Below are 24,024 nucleotides of genomic sequence, written 5' to 3' on the forward strand. Positions count from 1 at the left end.
ACGGAAGAGACTGCGATTAGTGATTTTGAGATGTGGCAAGGTAAAAAACGCGATTCTTCCCTCGAGCGTTTGTAGCAGGCAGGCCGGGCGAGAAAAGGTGTGGCATCTTTGTAATTCTCGTGTTCGTGGTTGGACATATCGATAAACTACAAAACATTTAAGAAACGACTATTATATTGATTTTAGAACTGTATAAAATCTCGTGAGAATCAAATCCACAAAGCAAAAGAAGAAAAAGAGATGTCAACTTTATGTTTTGTCAGCGTGTCGTCAAATCAAACAGAGGACTTGAGAAGAAGGAAACTTGAGAAGATGGAAACATCAAAACAACCAACACTCTCTCTTCTCACTCGCTAACCCTAGAGACAAAAGACACCGACTCTGATTTTGTTTAAAAATTAAAATATGGTTACTAGTTCCTCCTATCTTATCTGCTCCAATCAAGCTTCTCTGCACTCAGAGATCGCTCTTTCGAACAGCGTCGAAACCGTTCTGAAGAGAATCTACGGGAAACACAATCACCATCCGATAAAAGCCGAGACAAGACGGAGACTCTCTTCGATCCCACATGAACTGGCTTTGGAAACGCTCAGTAAAGTTTTCAATGTGGACTATGTTAAAGGAACCCTTGATGGGTTCATCAAATATCTTCTTGACCAGACCGTTTCTTCTGTTTATGGCTCTCCGCTTCAGTGCTCAGGAGAGTCTCCTGTTCTGTCTCCTAGAACCCCAGGCAAAAAGTGTTGCAGGAAGGCCATTGTAGGAGCAGAGATGTCTCTTCTTGATTATGAAGTTCCTTCTCCCAAGTCTTTGAAACTAGAAGTTGAGGGAGGTTCTACTCTGCACGTTCCTCCTCAGGTCTTAGCTTTGAGTGAGCTTGAGTTTAAGAAGGCCTTTCTGCTGCTTAGTTATATTCCAGGGTATGTATGTTTAGGATGCAAGTTTTTACATCAGTGTTTAATCTCTTTTTCTCTTTTATTAAGTCACCTTTTTGATGTGTTATTTATTACAGGAAAAATCTGGGCCAAGTTAATATAACTGCTGAGGAGATCAGACAATGGAAGGATTTGTCTATGGTTGCATATGAAGCAGCGGTTTGGGACCGTTTGGGCCGGCATTCTTGTCCATCAACAGACCGTAGAGTGGGATCTCTTCTCTTCTATTTGTTGTGTGTGTGTGTGTGTTTTTTTTAAATGTCTGCATTCATATGGAGAGAGGCTTTTGTTTGTTGGAAACTTAACATTCTTTTGTTCTTCAGACTTTGTTGTTGAATTTTACTAACTGTTTCATCTTACATGCTTACTGTTTCCAGTCGCTTCAGTGGGATAGCGGGAACACGCATTATTACCAATGCCATGTTTCTCCCGACGGTAGTTACAGATTCAAGGTTCAAACAATTCTCCAGATATCTTTTTGTGTTGCTTATGTTTGTTTTGTTAGCAGGGCCGAATCTGAAAATTTGGGGACTATAAACATCTTTTTAAGAAACTTTTATAAAAAAAAAATTCCATAATTTGGGGCCTTATACACATGTAAAAAAGCTTTAAAAACTTTGGGAACCAAGGCAAATTGTTTCATTTGCTTGTTAGTTTCATATATGTTTTTCTTTGTTTTAACCCGCAAGGTATCTGAGTTCAAGATATACTTGAGAGGCCATTGCCATACTTTGTTTGCAAGTTGCTATCATATGAAGTCCTTGATTGTGACTTAACACGCTGTTTCTTATCGATGTACTGTGTTCATAGGGTCCTCTTATGGAGAACACTGGAACACACCTGCACAATGTTTTGGGTGATGAGAATGTTCTAACCGTCAAATTCGCTGACGTGCCAGGCGAGGCAACCTATTGTAACGACATATACTCTACCTACAAAGAGATTGCCAAGAAGGGTATCATGATTGGTTTACGCCGTTATCAGTTTTTTGGTGAGTTTCTTCTTTTTTTTTTTTTTCTCTTGATTAACAATCATTCATGTCATGGCAAGGTACTCTTGTTATACTTTTGCTTTGTGCTAAGAACTGCTTGTTTTTCACCTTTCATTTTTAAAATAGTTTTCAAAGATGGAGGAAAAGAAGAGAAGAAGAAAGATTTTTCTGGAAAGGGAGTGAAGTGTTACTTCATACGCACGGACTCTACAGCTTCGAATGATATGGGACAACCCTATATCTTCTCTGGGAAGTCAATTCATGAAGCACGTATGCATTTTATGCATGTGCATACATTGCCAACTTTGGCCAAATATATGGCAAGGTAGTCTACTAACTCATCTTTAAAATCTTCTAGAGATGTTCTTCATTGTAATCAGAGTCACTTTTCTTTGGTTGATGCTTCTTCAGGTTTTCTTTAATCCTGTCAAAGACAAGGAAACTTGAAGTTGACACAAATGGGATTGCCTTTCAGCAAATTGATGATATACACTGCCGTGTAACTTTCCTTTAACTCATGTTCCCTTCAAGAACTTCGTTGCTTTCGCTATATGTTTTATTGACCTTTTTTCCCCTCGCTCTTCCAACTTTTAGGATCAAAACAATAATGATGTTCTTGATAAGAACCAGAAGCCTTGTATACATTCAGATGGAACTGGCTACATCTCTGAGGACCTTGCTCGGATGTGTCCTACTGATATTTTTAAAGGGAAACGTGTCAGAAGCGACAATATGCAGGTCTTTTGTTCTACTCTCACGAAAGTTTTTAGTTGGCTTCTGTTCACACTAGTTCTCTAACCATGTTTTTTTCTAAATAAATCACAGGCACCTACTTATGGCAAAGAGCCGGTATGTTGTTCATTTTTAAGTTTTTATCTCAATTCTGTATCACTTAACACAAAAGTAGTAACAGTTTTTTTTTTACCGAACAGCCTCTGCTGATACAGTTTCGGATGTTTCATTATGGCTATGCTGTTAAGGGGACTTTTCTCTTGAACAAGAAAGTAAGTAGACTCTCTTTTATGTCAGAAATTCAAGCTTAAAAGCTATCCCTAAAACTTTTTTCTCCATTATTTTGGGCAGCTTCCTCCTTGGACCGTCCAGGTTCGACCTTCTATGGTCAAGGTGTCTGAAGATCCAGCCTTGTCTAATTTTAGCACCTTCAACTCCCTGGAGGTTGTCACAACAAGGTTACTCTCTCGAGGATGTTTTGTTATAAGGTGAACTTCTCACTGTATATTCTTATTTGGTTGTTTCCATTTTTCTAGTAATCCACCAAGAAGAACGAAGCTATCAAGAAACTTGGTTGCGCTACTGAGCTATGGAGGTGTCCCTGATGAATTCTTTTTGGATATCTTGCGCAACACGCTGGAAGAGTCCAAAACCGTATTTGACAACAAACGTGCTGCCGTTAGAGGTTAAAAAGTTTGCTATTTTGGAGCTGTTTATGTGCAGAATCAGTTAATGTAGTAAAGTTAACCTGTTTGTGCGCAGCTGCTCGTAATTATGGGGATATGGACGAGTATAATGCTTTGCAAATGATCATGTCTGGTATACCACTTGATGAACCACACTTGAAGGATCATCTCTCTATTCTTCTAAACACAGAGAAGAATGATCTCAAAGCAGGAAAGCTTCTTGTTACCGAATCATACTATCTCATGGGCACAGTAGATCCCACCGGAAAGCTCAAGCAAAATGAAGTCTGCGTCATCCTGTATGCTACCCACTTTGAGTGCACATGCTTCCTTCTTCTCTAGATGCAGCTTTTAATTGCTTCAATGTTTTTTTTTGTAGGGAGTCAGGTCAAATTTCAGGGGATGTACTAGTTTACAGGAACCCTGGACTACATTTTGGAGACATACATGTACTGAAGGCTACATATGTTAAGGCCTTGGAAGAGTATGTAGGAAACTCCAAGTATGGTGTGTTCTTCCCTCAGAAAGGTCCAAGATCTTTGGGGGATGAGATTGCTGGTGGTGACTTTGATGGCGACATGTATTTCATATCCAGAAATCCCAAGGTAACCAACTGCTCCATCTTTGAAAGTAAATCACCTGACTTTTATGAACTGTCGATGTTTCTTGTTTAGCTACTAGAACACTACAAACCAAGTGAACCATGGGTGAGCTCTTCTCCTCCTAGTAAAATCTATACTGGTAGAAAGCCAAGTGAACTCTCACCAGAAATGTTGGAAGAAGAGCTTTTCAGAATGTTTTTGAAGGCAAGATTTCATTCCAGGTACACAGTTCATTCTTGGCCATGGTTCGAAAAGACGGCATATCAGTCATATCCGAAAATTGATTTTTTTAAATCTGATTTATATAATTTAGATCGGTTTAAATTCTAATTCAGCTTTAAACTATCTAAATTAGTCAAAATCTGAGTAATAATTATGTTAGTAAAAATTCACAATTTTTTTTTTAATTTCTTTTGTTTTATGTATTTGATTTTGATAATTTATCAAAATAATTTTATAATCAAAGCAAAAAACTAAAATATCAATATATATATATAAAATAAATCAATAATTCGTTAATGTCAGGTTCCGAATAACTCGGCTAGCTAGTCCTCTATAAAGCGTCTAGTTACCGCCTAACGATTTTCTGAACATTTTTCTTGGCAAACTCAGTTTTGTGTTGAGTTTTATATCTTACGGTTAATACATGTCTTGTTTTCTTGGGTTTACAGCAACGTTATAGGGGCAGCTGCAGATAGCTGGCTAAGGATAATGGACCAATTCCTCACGTTAGGAGATGATAGAGTTAAGGAAACAGCTGAAAGGAAGAGCAAAATGGTGAAGACTATGCTAAAGGCTATTGATATATACTATGATGCTCTTGATGCACCAAAAAACGGGGCTAAGGTTGATCTCCCGTTAGACTTGAAGTTCGACAGTTTTCCACATTACATGGAGCGTAAAAACAAGAAAAACTTCAAGTCCACTTCTATCCTTGGATTAATCTATGACACTGTAGTATCTCAGAATGAAGAGGAACCCCCTACATGTGGTAAAGGATCTATCTATCTTCTTGTTACTCTATTAATAATCAAGAACCTTGACGAATAAGTTTATTTTTAATGTTTTAAACTGTCTGTTAAAAATTCAGAAATCAAGAAACTCCAGTGTTTTGAAGATGAACTGGTCCCTGAGTTTTACATGGAGAAATGTAGTCGCTGGTACCTGGAATACAAAACTGAAATGAGCCAGGCGATGGATGAGAATAATAAGAAGGAATCAGCTAGTGAGGTCATCCTGAAATACAAGCATGTAAGTGTAGTCAACAAGAATCGATTACTAATGCTACTATATATAAAGGAACTCATTGGTGGAATGTGTCAGGAGTTCTATGGTGCGGCAGGGTTTGAAGAAAGCAAGAAAAGCCTTGAAGAGCTCTACCTACAAGCATTGGCACTGTACAACATCGTCTACGATTATGCCATCATAAAGAACAAAGTTCGTTCTTGCGGGTTTGTCTGGAAGGTTGCAGGACCGGTCTTGTGCAAATTGTACCTTAAGAAAGCGGAGGAGAAGTCAATCCCTTGTTCAGTTTCTGTGCTCAAAGAGCTTTGGGGTTGAACATTGTTTACTGCTCTGTTCTGATTGGCTAATAGGGTGCGTGTTAGGCAAGTATCTTATTTAAGTAACCTAACTTGTAGACTAAGCTATATGGTGGTAATGCCTTTGGTTTTAGTTCTAATCTTAGATTTTTCCTCGGGTGTACTGATAATTTCGTGTGTGTATTTGCCTGTGGGATAAAAATAATAATGTTAAATAAGACTAAGTTTGTATTCTTTTCGACTTGTGGAGAGTCCTATACGTCCTCAAGCTCCATGACCTTGTGGAGTTCAGTGTGTGACTCGAAATAATAATGCAATTTCTCATGTTAGCCTTGTGTATCTTGCCCTATTAATACTACAAAGATCAACTTATCTGTTCTATGCTTTTGCATTTTGGCTCGATCCCCTTTATCTAGATCAATTTACTTAGATGTACAATGTATTATAAGCAAAAACAGCTTGAACTTCAAACTTTAAGCCTTGAAGGATGCAACAAACCGAAAAAAATCAATAAATTAAAATTTTCGCAGAGGGGAATAGTAATACCTTTCTTTTTCACCAATAAACATTTTGTACCCAAAGAAAAAGAAAAAAACAAACATAAGACCAAATCTTCCCCTCCCCTTCCTCTGCTGGAAAAAGAATCACAAAACATATCAAAGAATCAATGATAACTTTGCTTCTCTACTGTATTAAACAAAACAGAACTTTTTAAACATCAAACTTCTTTGGTTGTCGCCAGTGAGCAAAATTTCTTCCCAATGAGCTTAAGAAGGAAGCTTTCTGTGGAGCTCCCTTCTTACCATACAAGTGTTTCCCTCCTAAATCAGTCTTTGCTGGTACCATATCATTCCTTCTCTCAATCTGTTAATCACATCACATCGCAAGAAACATTCTCAAACAACACATTTTCAAGATCAGCAGAAACACTACTTAATAAGACACACACTTGACTAACCTTGAAAACCTTTCCATTTCTCAAGTGGTATCTAATTCCAGACCAGTTTATGGATTGAGAAAAGTGAGAACGGAACGCTGAGATCGGGTATAGAAAGTTGTCCACTAGCATTGCTATGAATATCTGCAAACAAAATTTTCCAACAAAAATCAAAACCGAGAAACCTTCTTCTACACATTACTATCAATAGAGGGGGGTTGAAAGAACGTACAAGTCCCCAGTTGTAAGGTGCAAGAGAGAGACGGGGAGCCTCGGGGGATAAAAGATTGCATAGCGTCACTTCTCGTCTTGTCAAATTCCACATTGAAAGAAGTTCGATGAAGGTGCAGATCGCCAACAGTATGACAAGAGACATACCTGCATAGAAGAACCCCATCCTTCTAGGTCAGTATAGAAAAGCATACAATCCTACTAAATAAGGGGAAAAGTATGCTATGCTCACCACCAGAAGCGACGGTGGTTTCTTGGAGGTGATGATAGCCCTTGATGTAGATTCTTAAAGCTGATGTGATGTGGATGACAGCCATAACGTATGGTGCAACAAAACCCCATGATAGATAACAGTGGACGGCAAACAAAACCTTGTTCATTATCCAGTTAACGTTGGATATGTAAGACTCTAGCACAAAGGTTTGCTTTCTCAAGTAGTTCCAGTACCTAACAAAATAGGGAGGAAGAATGGTTTAGACATCCAAAAATTTCGTTACATTTTGGAGGATTCAAACAAAAGAGTATGTACCGTCCAAAACTTAGATCACTTGCAAGAGGATGAGGGAAAACAGCAACAGGAGGAGATGTAATGAGCCTCTTGTGAGCACCTGGAGTAAAGAAGAAACTATCAACTACAACTACACATACAATAGGCATCATATCAGGAGCAAAATGTTACCTGCTAGAGAGGCAAGTGTCATATCATCTGAGTATCCACCATCACGTAAGCCAGAGACAACACCATAGCGATCTTGTCTGAAATCATCAGCGTGCATCTACAAAATAGTTGTAGATAATCACCAAAATTAGAATGTATCACAGAGAAAAAAACAGAAGAAACATTTATCTATCATATGCTAATTTACATACCATCATGCACCCTCCCCACAAAAAGAATGTTCTCCCACCAGTCGCAAATCCCATTGAGCAAGGCTGTAAAAGAGAACATGCTAATATTAGCTCAAACATGGGAGAAATAGAAACGGAACTACATTCTATACAAAACAGAACTGAAGGGAAGACAGATGTCACTGTACCATGTGGTACTCATAGATGCAATAACTTCCAAGAGTTCCAGAGGGCAAGTCTAGAGGATACCCAGTTTGAATAAATATCTGCAACAGATCACCATTTCTGTTAAATAATTTCAACAGACGGAAAAATAACTAAAGGCCTATTACCATTGGCTATGTCTTTGATACATATAAGAAAAAAAACAGCAAGAGGGGTAAATTCAAAAAAAGCAAATTAATTCAAGAAGTATATAGTTAGGGTAGCCACCTCTGGATTTTTCTCCATCTCAGCGGTGAGAGCTCCAACAGTTCCAGGATGCAGTCTAACATCATCGTCCAGAAATAACACATATTTGGTATCTTTATGTATTTTCTCAGCTCCAATCTTCACCAAAAAGGCAGAAACCAGATAAGAAAAAAAGAAAGCCAATAAATGAACAACATACATAACTGATAAATTAGCTGATCATATACATACCAACTGATTATGAATTTTCTGGCTGCAAGTCGTTGCTAAACCAGCAACAACAACCTTAGCTTCAACATGATCCTGCCCACATTTTACGCATCAATAATGAGCAAAGAACAGAACTTTCACTGGTTTCCTGTAGATAACAAACAATATGTTGAAACGTGTGTGTACCTGATACATAGATAAGAGACGGGAAACAGCATGATAAGCAGGGTCTTCAGTACTTTCTACAACAAATAGGAACTCCAATGGTCCACCATAGAGAGAGGTAATCTACACAAAACACACACCAATCAAGACACTTGTCCAGCAAAGAAGAGGAAGACAAAAATGATAGGAGACTAAACCTGACTTCTCCAGTTGTGCAGATTGTGTTCTCCAAAACCTTTGAGAGGCATGATAACGGAGACTCTGGGAAGTTTAGCCTGCCTAGAGTGCTCGAGCTCGTCGATATTTTGATAGAGGAAGGCAAAGCTGTTGCCAGCTTTCACGCTGTTTTTGATTCTCTTAACCTCTCGGTTCCTTGATAAAACAAACAGTTTCAGAAATAAAGAAAACAGAGGCGGAGGATTGTAATTTGAAGAAGTACCTGACGTATGCAGCCATCAACCAGCCAAGAGCAAGGAGTAAGCATATAACACATCCCTGAGATGAGAGGAGGCATTTCAAGAAACAGTAAAAAAATCATATCTTGATGATTAAAAAAAAATAAAGACTTCATCTTTTTCAATTTCTTCTTATCTAAGCTTCGATCAGAAGAATGAGAACAAGAAGCTGACCTGGATCTGAAGGAAGACGGCGAAAAGGGAGCAGAAGGCTCTGCTGAGAGAGAAAAGAATCGCATCCATCGAGTCCAATGTTGACATTATGATTGTTCCCCCCCCTGCTCTTCCCTTCTTCCTCGCGAAGACGATGATTAAGAAGAAGAAGAAGAAGAAGCAAGGAAACGATGGAGGAGGGAAATGAGGAACCCTAGATTTTGAGATTCGTCTCTCTCAATGTCTCTTTCTCTCTCACAACTAAATTAGAGTCGTGAAATTTGGGAGGTGGTGGCCATCGACGGAGCAGCGAGAATCCAGAGAGGAAACTAATTTTTCAAATATGGTTTCACCACTCAATCATCGACACATCCCCTTTTTTTATTCCAAAATTAAACATTTACTATTTTAATTTTAATATTTTCTTCTATAAGAATTAAAAATTTTAATTCAGATTTATCACTCTGCATTTTCTTTTTCATTTTTAGCAATACTTATTAAGAAGGTTTTCTTCCTGGCCTCAGCTTAATAAAGAAATATATTCTGCCAAATGTATAATCTTAGTAATTAAGACTTACCACTATCTACATTCTTTTTGAGAGCACTGTTTACTTAAATAAGAATGTTTTCTTCCTGTCCTCAACTTAATAAAGAAAATTTATTTTGCCAAAATAACATAAGTAAGGAAAGATATTCCTTTTAACAAAAAACAAGGAAAGATATTCTTTTTACGCGTTTATAAAAATATCATTAGTGTGTGCACATTGCAATTTTTGTTTCTCATCTACTGAGCCAAACCGTTTGGAATCCGCGTGAAAATAAAGCCTTTGTATGTATAATTTTCTTTGTGGACAGAGCCTATTTTGGGAACACTCGTATATCATAATGAAAAACTCCACATTGATGATATCACTTATTTTTTGGATAGCCGCGTCAGAATACTTTGCTCGTAACCTCTTTGAAGTTTTACCTTCTAGTGCAGGATTGTTCTCAGAGTTCATCTAGAAATATTGGTATTTTAATATAAAGTAAATTTGGCGGCAAAGATGCCAGAATGTTATGCCCAATCTCTCAAGGAGAGGGATCATCATGTTCTCCTTTTCAGAGTATCACCAGTGGTGACAGCTTAGAATACATGTGTATTTTTCTAAAAAAAACTTTATATTATACGTGACAACCCAATATCATTTCGTATATATTTATTTTGTAATTTATTACTCATAAGACCAAATCATTGATCTCATTTGCGAATTTAATATTCGTATAAGTATATCCTATGCATATTCTTCTTTGATGTGACTATATAAATGTATATATATGATTTTGTTCCCCTGCTATGTTTTTCAAATCAAAATTTGGTGAGAAACCTAGATGGCTTAATGTGAACCATGATATTTAGGAGTATCTTTTGATTCATACCAAGTTCCTTCTATCCAATCCAAATCATCTAGTCTCTTATGTGGAACTTTGTCTCAAATGTATGCTTTCTCAATTGCAAGATTATTGTCTAGCAATAGTAAACTCTTGTTACTTTTAGTTTTGATGCATCAAATTTATTAAAAAACCAAACTAGATTAGATGCGCTTCTAGTTAGATGAGCTCATTGGGATGTTAGTTTTTTTTTCTTTCTTTTTAGTTTATATAAAATTATAAAATACACATGATATATTGTTTATAAGCCAACAAAACTATTTTATTTCTATCAATATCTTTGTTATTCTTTCTTTGAACTATTCTGGAAATTTAGTTATATATTTAAAAGGCTAATACTTTCAAATGGAGTTTTTCTTATGGGGAAATCACTGGACTAATCCAAAACATTGTGTACAAGAAGTAAAGTGTACGTATTGCAATAATTTGACTTCAATATGTTTCTTTTTCTTTTGGACAAACTTCAATACATTATATAAGTGACGGATAAAATATAATAATTGTTTGAAATTTAAGATGTGCAGTAGAGTGTCCTAGGGTCTTCTAAAAGGAGATTTAAATTCCAAACCTAAAAGCTTTACAAAAGGATTTGCCTGACAGCTATTGTTTTATAAAGCTTTACATAAACATTTGGCAAACGGTTCTTGGGCGCTTGATTCCAGTTTTGAACCACCTATTTGAAGTATTCACATGTCCAACCGTATGAGGTACGAAACTCTCAAGTACGGTTCGGAGAGAGAGAATTGACCTGCCTATTCCGACCGTGGAGAACATGCCATTCGACAAGGAAATTCTGAAATGGCTGAGGTTTGGTTTGCTCAAGCTGCCTAGTATTGGGAACATGCAATAACGCTTACCACCTTAAACTGTGCTGTCAATCAAATCCTACATATACCCAAATTATCATGCTGAAATAGACAGAGCTGGGCCCTTCTAAGGATAGAGTGGTAGTGTGGTACCCAACTCATGACCACCTAAAAATGTGCTATCAATCATACTCTTAACCGCCTAAACTGTGCTAGCAGTCAAACCCTAAATATACTCAAATTGTCAGTCTGAAATGGACCGAGCCAGGCTTTATAATGATATAGTAGTACCCAACTCATGATAAACACAATAAAGATTACACATGCGCACACACGCAAGAAGTTAAAACGCAACTATTATTAGTAGGAAAGTCCATGTGAGCGCATTAAGACAAATGTTTGAAACATCCCTTTGGTGTTTTGTCTCAATCAATATTTGTTTTTAGAGAAACAAGTTTGATTCCAGTTCTTTTCAAACGCCAATTTTTGCGTTGCGTTTGCATATGAATAAACTATAGAAAGACGATTTGAAAAGTTTCGAGGATAAAGCATTTTCATGTTCTCATAAAATCGTTGTAAAAGCAAACATCAAACGTGGTAGGAACGTCATTCGTTTGCGTTTAGTTTATGCTATCAAATTTTGCAAGATAACCATAGAATAAGAGCAGAGAGTGGTATCAAGTACAGAGCAGATACCAAATGAGTGTTGCAAAAGTACGTATGAATGTTGAATTCAAAATCACCAGATTGTCAAAATTGATCTTTCAATGACACTGATAACTAAAACATGCATTTCCTTAAAATCTGGAAAACTTAAAGCTAAAAAGTGCATCCACAACAACAACAGTAAGATCTTCATTTGTAATCTGAAAAAAAAAAAGAATATGATCACTTATATATACAACTCTCGAAATATATAGTTCTACAACAATGGTTAACCCTGAAAAAAGACATCCAGAGTTTATTATTATTATTTGTTCCTGAACAAAAATTATAATTCCTCAAAGGATTGACCCTTTATCTCTTTTATTTTGATTAAACCCTAAAGGCGAACTAAGAGTCTTTAATAAGATAAACACAAAAGGCCATTTACCTTTTTCCCATCAAGCTAGGAGCCATGAAAAGTGTTAATTTAATTTGTTTCAGAGTCCTCCAAGTACTGAGAGTGCGAGGCGGCGAGTATCGCGGCTCCAACGCCAGACCCGTCATTCGAATGAATCACCTCCACGCTCTCTGATGCTCTCTGATGCTTCTTCTCCAAGCAACTCGTTCAATGAGCTCTCCATACACTCGCTGAACTGAGTGTAGTGCTCGAACAGTCCACCGTCCATGGCAATCACAGATTTCTCCTGTGTTTCTCCGTCTTTGGGCATGTCTCTTCCTATTTTCTTGAGGATTCCGTAGATCCCAGCAGCAGAAAGACGAGCTCCTCGGGTGGCGATGATGTTACAGAGACCGATCACAACTTTTCTTATCTTCAGAGAAGTCGTAGGGACCTGAGAGTTCATTAATTAAAAGAAACTTTACGTTGAGACTTCATTAATATATGTTTACTGTGAAATCCTTATTACATATCTGAGATTCTGACCTCTAATATGTGATTAACTTACAATCCGGAGAAGTATCGCTGTGCATAGCAGACATGTTTGGGGTCCTGCATACAGCCAAATCTGAAAGTTGCTTCGATCATCCTTAACTAAAGCTACCAACAAAAATGACAATGGGGAGCTGGGTGATTAACCTAATACTATTATTCTGTGAGCTGGCTGCCTCCACCCGCAACCTAGTAACAAACTGATAATTTTTTTTATCTATTTTATAAAGAATATCATCCGAGAATTTTATATATATATTAAAAAATTATTTTAAATTTACTATTTTATCCTCTATTCACATACAAAATAGAGAAATTATGCTGTATAGACACAAAACAAATGATAATTAAGTATCTAACAAAAAAAAAAAAGTACCTCCATTATTTCTAAAATATATACTATATTACCTTTATCATCCGGTTAATGTTAAATCAAAATATCTTTTTCTTCTTATTCTTCAATTATCAGTTACCATTACTCTTCTTCCATCTCCGCTATCTCTCCTTCCGCCACCGTTACAATATATTCATCACCAACTTCACATTGTGTTCTGTATTTATCTTCTCCATAAGCACCACTTTTTTCTATAGTCAATTTTCTTTTTCATAATCAATATCACTTCATTCATACTCAGATTCATCACTGAGCCGCCATCACCACAATCGCCACAACAACCTCTAAATCCATAATCTCTACTAGTACTGTAAATTCATGGTTGTATTATGCTATTTAAACAATTTGTACTATGCTATTTACTTTGTTACTATTCTATTTTAATAATATTTCATATTATCAACTATGTGCATATTTTGATATTTAGGTTAAGGTTTATATTTTTTTAGGGTTTAGTGATTAGTGTTTTGGGTTTAATTATGGAAGATTTGGATTGAAGTTGGGGTACGCATTATCTTTTTCTGCAATCATAGACACTTCAAAATTTGAACAATATATATTATGTTATTTCGTTTGTTACTATTCTATTTTGATAATGCTTCATATTATGTACTATGTGCATATTTTGATATTTGGGTTATGGTTTATATTTCCTTTTAAGTTTTAGTGATTAATGTTTTGAGTTTAGTTATGGAAGATTTGGATTGAAGTTGGGGTAAACATTATATCTTTCTCCAATCATAGACATTTCAAATTTTGAATAATATATACTATGTTATTTCGTTTGTTTCTATTCTATTTTAATAATGCTTCATATATTTATGTACTCTTTACATATTTTGGTATTTGGGTTGTGGTTTATATTTTTTTTTAGGGTTTTGTGTTTTGGTTTTAGTTTATGAAAGTTTTGGATTGACATTGAGGTAAACATTACCTCCTTCCACGCAAATGTAAACATTTCAAAATTTGAACAATATGTACTATACTATTTGTTTGTTACTATTCTATTTGCATAAGTTGATATTTGGGTTTAGGGTTTATATTGTCTTTTAGGAATTAGTGATTATGTACTATATTGCTAAATTGTCTATCATAAAAGTTATGTTTATGCTATTGTTAATTTTGGACATAAATAATATAATATATTTAAACTATTTTATGTTTTCATTAATAACTATATCATTTACCATGTTATGTTCTATTTATATAATAGCACTATAATCACCATCATCGTCAATATTATAAACACCACTCATTTAACAACAATTTTTGTTTTGTTTTATTTAAATGACAGATGTTCTTACCGTCAACTGGTTTGGAAAATGGACAAAACCAAAAGAAAAGGAAGAAAATGCTAGGAGAACTAATAACGTCAGCATCAGTGCTATATTCTTAATTTTCCTCTCAAAATTGGCTATTACACCAATTAGCCCTACAAAATATCAGAAACATATTCAAGATATTGTGTTGATCTGAATTAGTAATATCCACTATTCTTACTAGATTGAATTAGATTTGTGTTATACGAAAATGTATGTTAATGGAAATAATGATTAATTAATAAGTTTTGAACTAGCACAAGTAGCCATGGACATTTGGTTCGTTTTTTTTTGGTTTTTCGTTCTAAAGCCTTAGGATTCGTTTGAGTTTTAGAAAATTTGGTTTGGTTTTGGTTTGATTTGGTTCGGTTTTTTATTCGATTTGGGAACAAAGTTGAGAACCGCCTAATATCTAAAGTAATTTTGGATGCCATTCGGTTCTGGATTTTGGGTTAACTCATGTTAAAAAAATCAGAAATTTCGGTTTTTCGGATTAAATATCAATTTTCGAGTTGTCTGATACAAATTTAGATAAATTTAAATATTTTAGAGAAAAAGTGTTTTGGCAATTCATTTTTTTGGTATTTTGGTCTATAAATAATATTTTAAAATTATTTGATTATTTTAAAATTAGATATAATTAATATTTATAAGTATATAAATTATATTAGGATTCGATCGGTCCGGTTCCGGTTTGGTCTTGGATTTCCGATCCTAGAGATATAAGATCTAGCTAGTGCGATAATTGATATAATCTAAACCTGAACCAAACTTTGTTTTTCTATTCAGTCCATTTCAGTTTTTTTAGTTCCAGATAGATGTGTCCAGAGGTAAGTACAAGTTAGGGTTACTTACTATATATAAATAAATCAAAACCTAAACCCTAGTTTCATTAGTGTGCTCGGCAGGTAAGCGCAGACATGAATACGGCCAAGGATTTGATCAAGAAAAAGAAGATACAAGAAGTGGTTAGTTCTACCGATTGGTCCAAACTTTCCCCTGATGTTTTGCGAAAGATCTTCGAAACCTTGAACCCCCTTGATTCTCACCGATCAAAACTCGTTTGCTCAGATTGGTATTCGGTCTGGAAAACATGCGATAATCTGCCTCCATGTCCGCTTCAGATCATACACATAGGTGGTTCTCCGATCTTGTCCGAACACCATGTCTACCAACCAGACGGACAAGATTTACACAAGAACCGTCGCCGGATCATACACGAAGAAGGTGGTTCTTCTACCTGGTCGGAAAACACTCACTACCCAATAACACTCGCCGGAAAAAGTCTAAAGAGGAGCTCTTGTATGGCTAGCTACGGGAGTTGGCTCCTGATGGTTGATCATTGTGACATCCATCTTTTGAACCTTATAACGTTTGAGAGGATCAATCTTCCAACAATGAATCTGCCAGCACTTGATTTGAATAATAATTGGGAACGTGGATCCTTAAGCGGGGAAAAAGTGTCGAGAGACGTTCTCCAATGGAAAAACGCAGCTGTTCTGTGGATAGACGACAGGTCAGGTGATTATTTCGTTGCTTGGATATTCCGACAGACTTATTTGATCTCACACAAGAAGGGAGATTATTCGTGGTCGAGTTTCAATATCCAGGGCAAAGGTTCGGGGTTCATGGATGCGGCTTATAGGAACAGTAAGCTTTACGTGTTGACAGTTGATAAGCACATCAATATTTTCGACTTCTCTCTAGATTTACCTAGAAAGTGTAACCTTTGTAAGTATACTCCTTTTCGCTTTGATGAAAAACCGTGGGAAAGTATTTGGAAGACGAGACTAGCTATTAAGGAATCAGGAGAGGTTCTCATCGTCTTGAGCTTAAAAGAAGTGAAGAACGATCAAGAGAAGCTTTTGTTTTACGTATTTAAGATGAATCTTGAGAGTTGCAAGTGGGAGAGAGTGTACTCTATTGGAGACAACGAGATGTTGATTTTTGGTCAAGGTGTTACGGTAAAAGCACCGGTTAAAGATTGTTTTGGTCATGGAATCAAGAGTGGTTCAATAAATTTCGTTGAAGATGATGTTGGGCCAGATCATGATGATGATGATCATGGTTCGGTCTGCGGGGTCTTCGATCTTGCTACAAGTAGAATCGAATGGCCTATGAGAACATGTTATTACATAAGCAGAACTCAATGGTTTGTTCCTGGAGTTGTTTATTATTAGTCTTTTTGTTTAATTAGTTTTTTCTTCAGTCTTGGTGAAGTGATTTTGTTTCTTTCAGACGTTTTTATTTATTTGTCTTTTTGTTTAAGTAGTTTTTTTCTTCAATCTTGGTGATTCCCACCCACGTTACTATTGTGGGAGAACATAGAGTTTTCTTTTAGTCTTTTGATTGCAAAAGTGCGGCTGTAGCGATGAATGACTAAATGTGTTAAAATGCAACGAAAGTGTCTTAGAGCAACTCCATTGGTGAATCCCTTAGAGCAACTCTATTGGTGAATCCCTAAGTGTGGTTCTTAGCATTTTTTTTAATTATTTTAATTAATTTTGAAAAGTTAAAGACTTTCACTTTTTTGGGTGTCCATTGGTGAACTCCAAAGTGGGGCTTTTAGAAATAAAATAATATTATTAAATTTATGAAAAATAAAATTATATTTATTGAAAAACAAATATTAAACATACAATAATTATGACTGTTGATGACCAAATTTTGCAAATAAATTCTCAATTAAATTTGTCTTCAATCATTCATGTATCCTTTGGTCGCGAAGTTCACTCCAAATGGCAAGCATATTACCGAGATTCGTATGCTTGAAAATCCTAATTTCAAATCGATCCCCAAATCGGTTTTAAACCCAAAATCGACCACAAATGTGAGAGGAAAACAGTATGGAACAAGTAGAAATCCATAAATCGAATCCTAAACAACTCGGATTAAGCATGCAGAAATCAATTTACCTTATAGCAATGACGATCGCCGAATCGCAGAAAATTTCCCTCGGAGATTTTTTTTTTTCTTTCTCTCGCGTAAAATGATAGGATTTTTTAACCAAACGAGACTAGAGCAAAAGGAGAACCAGTTACAGCTTGCCATGTCGTTTAGGACTAACCTCTAAAAATCTTTAATTAAGAGGTGCCTCTACCGAAAACACAACATAATATTAATATTCTAATCTATACCGCGTAAGAGGCTGGGCTATAAACTTCTTAAAAGCCAGCGATGGAGCTGGTCTTAGATGATAATAAACGGCATACAGACCAGTAGATTTGTTTATTTTGTCAAATGGTAGGAAAAAACAACTTAAAATCAAAGTTGATAACTTGACATCCAACAGATTCAGCTTTTATTTTCAAGAAACGAATAAAATAACTTTTTTCTTACAAAGAGGACACATGTTCGTGACCATTAGCCATTCCTTGATGCATCCGAAGTGAAAGTCATGCTCACATGCATGGCCACATCCAAGTTTTGAAGCGTCATCATTGTACTTAAATTCGTACAGACATACCACACATATCTCTGATTGCCCCCAATGTTTAAACCACCAGCGTAAAACATCCCTCATCAAAGTATAATAATACCTAACAAGAGTTATATTAATAAACGCAGATAGAAAGAAAACATGTCAAGCGACTCAAGCCCTTAGTGCGGCTACTCGGGTCAGAAAGAAAACGTGTTAGGGTGAACAACAACAAATAGCTGGACTTAACTCAGATTTAGGAAATAAACTATACTCTTTTTCTGTGGTTTTTATTTGTGCATCTGATTTATAAAGTTTTAATTTGATTAAGAAATTAAACAGATATGATTAAATGAATTGCTTGTTAGAACTCGTTTTTGACAAAATGGTTTTAGACCATATTTCGGTAAGTTTTTGGGCGAAGACGTTCGTCGGAATAACCGAATGTTTGACACTATGAAGTAGTGTAACCACATGTCAAAAGCTTAGTGGTTTGAATGAGAAATGGAGATTTAAAGTGGGTTACTTGAAAAGCTTATAAAGCTTCAAAATTTGGCTAAATGTAAAAATTAGCAAATAACCACTTTAGAGAATATGGATTTGGACTATGGTCTTAATTTGTTAATTGGACATTATATCCATTAACTTATTATTACACCAAACTTATGAGAATCTTTTGTGTTAAATTTATTTTACACAAAAAAGCAAATCCATATTGAAGTATATTAGTGTTTTTCAGATTGGTTAAACATAATATCTTCATTTTAATCACACAATAAAATCTAGGTGATAATGGTGTTTGACTCATCTTTATTGTGATTAATATATGTATTAAAAGTCTCCATAATGCACTTGTACGTTTTGGTTTTGTAAAAGCCACTAACTTGTGCTTCTCAATCTCTTTTCTATATAAGGCTAATAAGCCATTTAGAAAAACGGACTCATACGATCAACAACAACAAAACCAAGATCCTCCACTTGAATATTTTTCTTAGTTTTTTGAGTCTGAGAGTACAACACAAAATTAGGTTCGATAGATTTTGTTTTTCGGTGATGGTGAACAAAAACAATGTTGCAGTTGTATCCTGGGAGTCTGAGCTCCATGAAACCGTCACACTACGGGACATTTAAAGATTTAAGGAAAGAGATTAACTATCTCGACTCTGCAATTCTTCTTTATTTTTATATTTCGGTATTGTAATTTTAATTTATGTTCTTATTATTCTTTACAAATATCAGTTGTCCTATGGTAGTAATATAAGGTTCTTACATTGCTATCTTCCGTAACATCTCATCCCTTATATATTAATTGAGAAACACTGCAACATTGTTTTGTAGTCACATGTCACCACGAGAATGAAATTCAGAATTCTTAGAAAAATAGGTTGGTCCATCTTAACGTATATTATATTTTTTATCAAACTAACTATTAAATTGATAAATAGTGTACAAAAGAATATTCTCGCATTTTCCTTAAATAAAAGCTACAAAATTGTCTTATATGATTAACGTATATATGACAATCAATGATTATGAATAATAAATATTTGATAATATCAATAATAAATATTTGATAATAATTTTTGTATATTAGCTCTTTTTTAATTTTATATTATTAAAAGATATTAAACAACCACATTAATCATATAATTAAAAAATTCTTATATGTTATATTTTGAATTTTTAAAAATATTATAAATTACTAAAAACGTTAAATGTCTCACACTAAAATTTTGTGATCAATGGTTTAATTGTTTTTGGTAATAACAAGATACAAATGATCATAAATCGTATGAATATGAAGTCTCATTTACTAGACATTCATATTATATATTAATATAGTTTAAAATTAAACTATATAACATAGAAAAATACTTAAATATGATAATTTCTAAATTTTTATTGAAAAAGTATTGAAATCTTAATATTTTAATTTTGAAATTTGCATTCAAAAAATCGCACATTAGAAATTTTGTGTTTATCATATGAGTATGAATTCTCAATAATAAATATATATATTAAAATATTATATATATATATATGTTCATGTCATTGAAATTTAGTTATATATCATATAAAATAAATAAAATGATTGTTTTGATTTATTTACCAAAAAAATATCGTAAATAAACAAGATGTATTGTTTTGATTTATGTCTTTACTCTAACTTAATTATATATATAATACATAAATGAATACAAATAAATAATAATAGATAAAAATTAGTTTTATATATAACATTAATTGCGCGGATATTAGATTAGTTTTATTTTATAGTGCGGGATTTAATACACATTCCAATGGACCATTAATACATGAATAACTATAAAGCTCTTTTCGTTTCGTATGAATGCTAAGGATGGCGCATGCGATAAAGATTTAGAAAATGTGTTTCGTACTTCCGTAGTCAAACTGAAGAAAAAATACAGTCATAATTGGTGATGAAGAAAAAAAAAATCATCAGTGGGAAACTCAATTTGTGAACTCTTTTAGAAACTAGCGATGTTGATGGTCTAATATGTTTAGAGAAATTGGTGCGGATACACCCAAAGACTCACGTAATTTGCCATATGTTTTTTAAAAATATTTTTCATGACCATAATATCTTTGTGTCTCTAGATCTCCTTATTGTCTCTTCTCTCTTCTCTATGTTCTAATCTCTTTATCTTTCGAATCTCCTCTCTATGCAAGCTTAAATTAAATCACAAATCTCTATTTTTTTACTATGATTCCATTGACACTCATAATGCTAATCTTATTATCTCACCACCAATTCCACTGTTTCCAATTTCGAATTACAATCAAATTTTATAAGCTTCCAATCCCAATAATAATTATGTGTCGTGGCATTTTTCTGAGGTAATTGAGTGACTTGCTGACCTTGACGAGTTCGTCATCTCATCGAAGAATCTGTTATCTCTGTTGCGGATTCATGGAGAAAAGGATCGAAAGATCTCGGGAAGAAGAAAGCTTGAAATCTACATTCTTTTCCTTAGATAACATATACGTTAGTAGGTATTTCATTACTTACCTGCTCTTATTTATATTTTAATGGATTCTTAATCGATATATGGAGTGTTAGTTTTTATGGGTTATTTGATAGATAACTGATTAGCTGTTAATAGTTTCATTAACCGATATATGATTTGTTAGTCGATACATTTTGTTTGATACATAGATTTTTAGATGATACATGAATTATTAGCTGATATGTTAGTTGGTATGTAGATTGTTACCTGATATGTAAATATTTAGTTGATACATTATTTGATATCAAATAATAAATATTCATTATTAAGTAATTGATTCTTTTAATATTGATAAATATTTTCTTAGTGGTCATTGGTCGTCCAATTGTTATATATTTCTTAAAGAATCGATAATTTATCCAACTGATATGATCCTTCACAGATAACAATTAAATAATTTATATATTATATTAATAAACCGATAAATGTGATATTAAGAACTGAGAAGAGTTCGTCGGAGAATTAGATGAAAAAATAGAATTGGCGGTGACTGAAAAATTCAGAGATTGTGTGAAAAATTGATAAATATCTCTTAGTGTTCAGTTAACATAATGTTTACCCGCTAAATCTAGAGTTACATGTTTTTGATAAAGCAAGAGGACATTTTCGTCTCTGCAGTGTCAAAAAGTTACTCATTTTTGGATTATCCATAGCTATGAATATTCTGTCAATTTGGATTTTCGTTGGGTATATTATCCCAATTGTCTCATGCGTTTATCTTAATAATAATTTTCCTGAACACTTTTGTTTTTTTTGAGACATTAGTTGTGTGCTTGGGTAGGTACCCAGATATAAGAAACATACGATTGTTCGTCCATTAGCTACGTTCAAATGTTTTTGTATCTATCTTAATATCTATTAACATTGTCTTCTTGTGCATATGATTGATATCTGTGTGGATGACCTTTGTTTATTATTCTAAACGTATATTATTAGTAAAATTGACTTCTGCTTTTGCGTTACAACAAACTCCAAGTTGCACTGCATTTTATATTTTCGACTTCAGCACAAGGACATATCTGATAAACTAATACTGTTATGTGAATTGAATAATATGCATGTATGCTGTAGAAGTTAACAGATTTTGAATGACAAAAAAAATTCTCCAAAAAAAATTACAAAGAAAACTAAAAGACAATAATGACAAAAATAAATAATGTGAAATAAAAATTTGAATTTTAATGAAATATTTCGTTGAATCGGTTGGAAACATTATATATCCCGAAATACCAATATGTAAGAAATGAAGTATCCATCTGGTTGTTGACAAAAAAAAAGAAGTATCCATCTGGTTGCCCTTTTTCAAAAAAAAAAGTATCCATCTGGTAAGAGATATTAGGATGAAAAGTTATTATATTTACCATTCACTTTGAAAAAAATATCCTTATTAAAAATGGATGACTCATCCATACTGGTGTGTCCCCTCCATGTGAGGCTATAAAAGATGTTCATTTTTTAACATTTCACAAATCGTTTTCCCAACTCAACACAATGTCTACATTTCACAGTCAGAAGCTTCTTAAGATTATTGTATTTAGTTTCATTAGTACAGGACTATATGCTAATCTGTCTTCTTTTGTCTTTCTATCTATCTAATTGGTCACAACTCACAACGGTGTTTATTTTAACGTCGGTCACAACAACAGTGGTTCGCTTCTTCACATTTTTGGTGGTATAAAAGAAAAAGCAACTGATACGAGTGATAACCATTATGATGGCAAAATAGGAGAGGCAATGGGAACACTATTACTACTTTAACATTATTTAGAACGTCATTATTGGTTGAAATTTATTTAGAGTAGTTTACAAATATAATATTAATATTTAAAATATAACTAATTAATAATCAAATTTAAATTTTTAAGTGAATATAAACCAGTAGTAAAAAACTAATAGAATTTCTCAACAATTACACAAAAATTCTTAGTTGAAAACTACCTTCTATGTGATAAATTGACTGAAAATCATTTGTAAATACATATAAAAGTTGAAGTGTGAAGATTTTAATTTATAATTTATAATTTGCATACAATTTATATTGAATATTAATTTTTTAAATTGGAAAAAAACAAGACATTTAAAATTTTGTTTGTTGGGTTATTTATTTTTAATTGATCATAAAATTATCAAATCAAATTATTTTTTATTTTGCTTTGGCTTTACTTTTAACCGAATATGAATTGATACAAAATGTTATTTTTCACTAAAAACTACAATCTGAACTAACCAATAACTAAGGGGGGTGTATTCAATATAATATTTGAGGTGATTTTATTTTTAAGGAGTTTTAGATCATTTCAATAAGTTGCAGAGATTTACGTGATTTTTGTTAAACCACTCTAGAATATAACCTAAAACCATGAGATTTGAGTTTTAATTTTTTTTACTAAGAAACTCCACCCAAACACCCTAAAATCACCTGAAAACTTTAAAACTCCAAAACTTAAAATATTTTCAATAACAGTGGATTTTAGAGTATTCTACGAAATAAATGTTAAGTTCAATAACAGTGAATTTTAAATGAGTTTTTAAAATTCATGTTTGAATAACAGTGAATTTGTCATTTTAATACAAAGCACCTAAAACTGTCAGTTGAATACATCCCCTAAGTTAGATAAATCTTTATTCTCTTCTGATTATTTTTGACATAATTTTAGTATTATTGTTAACACAAAAGAAAAGCATTTTTACAAAAAAAAAAGAAAAAACACAAAAAGAAGAGATTAATAGATTCTTTTACCACTGCCACCTATAGCCGAATCCCACGATTATCAAGTATATATATATATATTTTTTTTTTTATATAGCAAAAAAAAAAATATTTATCTAATTTTATAAATTATATAAATAGAATGATACCTGTTGGCTGTTGCTGTCGAAAAAGAAATGATACCTGAGAAAAAAAAATATTTATATTCTTTTCATTTATCTTTCTTCACTTAAATACATAATCACTTATAGTATAATATAATATTATATGATTTACGCTATTTTACTATACGTAGTATAGTAAACCGTCAAAAATCAAAACACATACCGTAGATCCTAAAATCTACAATAAGAATTTGATAGTGATCGGGAATTCAATCTAGGGAAGAAGTAACGTGGGCAACGATATCCTCAGAACACAACGAT

General features: G+C 33.7%; 3 protein-coding genes across 3 annotated transcripts; 2 read left to right on the plus strand and 1 right to left on the minus strand.

The window, feature by feature from the left end:
• Positions 1-297: 297 nt before the first annotated feature.
• On the plus strand, positions 298-5,811 carry LOC106312177 (probable RNA-dependent RNA polymerase 5). Its single transcript, XM_013749588.1, has 17 exons — positions 298-920; positions 1,013-1,142; positions 1,313-1,387; positions 1,746-1,926; positions 2,053-2,251; positions 2,338-2,425; positions 2,521-2,664; positions 2,752-2,775; positions 2,859-2,930; positions 3,010-3,116; positions 3,195-3,343; positions 3,421-3,643; positions 3,724-3,949; positions 4,019-4,167; positions 4,618-4,937; positions 5,037-5,197; positions 5,270-5,811. Exons 1-17 carry the CDS (start codon positions 406-408, stop codon positions 5,504-5,506), a joined length of 3,000 nt encoding a protein of 999 aa, XP_013605042.1. The 5' UTR covers positions 298-405; the 3' UTR covers positions 5,507-5,811.
• Positions 5,812-5,973: 162 nt separating this feature from the next.
• On the minus strand, positions 5,974-9,269 carry LOC106312178. The gene is made up of 14 exons (XM_013749590.1): positions 8,920-9,269; positions 8,730-8,785; positions 8,488-8,662; positions 8,312-8,413; positions 8,147-8,218; positions 7,937-8,053; positions 7,693-7,770; positions 7,526-7,588; positions 7,335-7,431; positions 7,185-7,263; positions 6,888-7,102; positions 6,657-6,802; positions 6,446-6,568; positions 5,974-6,351 (listed from the first exon to the last, which is right to left on the minus strand). Exons 1-14 carry the CDS (start codon positions 9,004-9,006, stop codon positions 6,199-6,201), a joined length of 1,563 nt encoding a protein of 520 aa, XP_013605044.1. The 5' UTR covers positions 9,007-9,269; the 3' UTR covers positions 5,974-6,198.
• A 6,093-nt stretch (positions 9,270-15,362) lies between these two features.
• LOC106310999 (putative F-box protein At2g04810) lies at positions 15,363-16,622 on the plus strand. Its single transcript, XM_013748228.1, has one exon. It carries the CDS (start codon positions 15,363-15,365, stop codon positions 16,620-16,622), a length of 1,260 nt encoding a protein of 419 aa, XP_013603682.1.
• Positions 16,623-24,024: the final 7,402 nt, after the last annotated feature.

This window comes from Brassica oleracea, chromosome C8 (assembly GCF_000695525.1).
Source record: "Brassica oleracea var. oleracea cultivar TO1000 chromosome C8, BOL, whole genome shotgun sequence".
NCBI lineage: Eukaryota > Viridiplantae > Streptophyta > Magnoliopsida > Brassicales > Brassicaceae > Brassica > Brassica oleracea.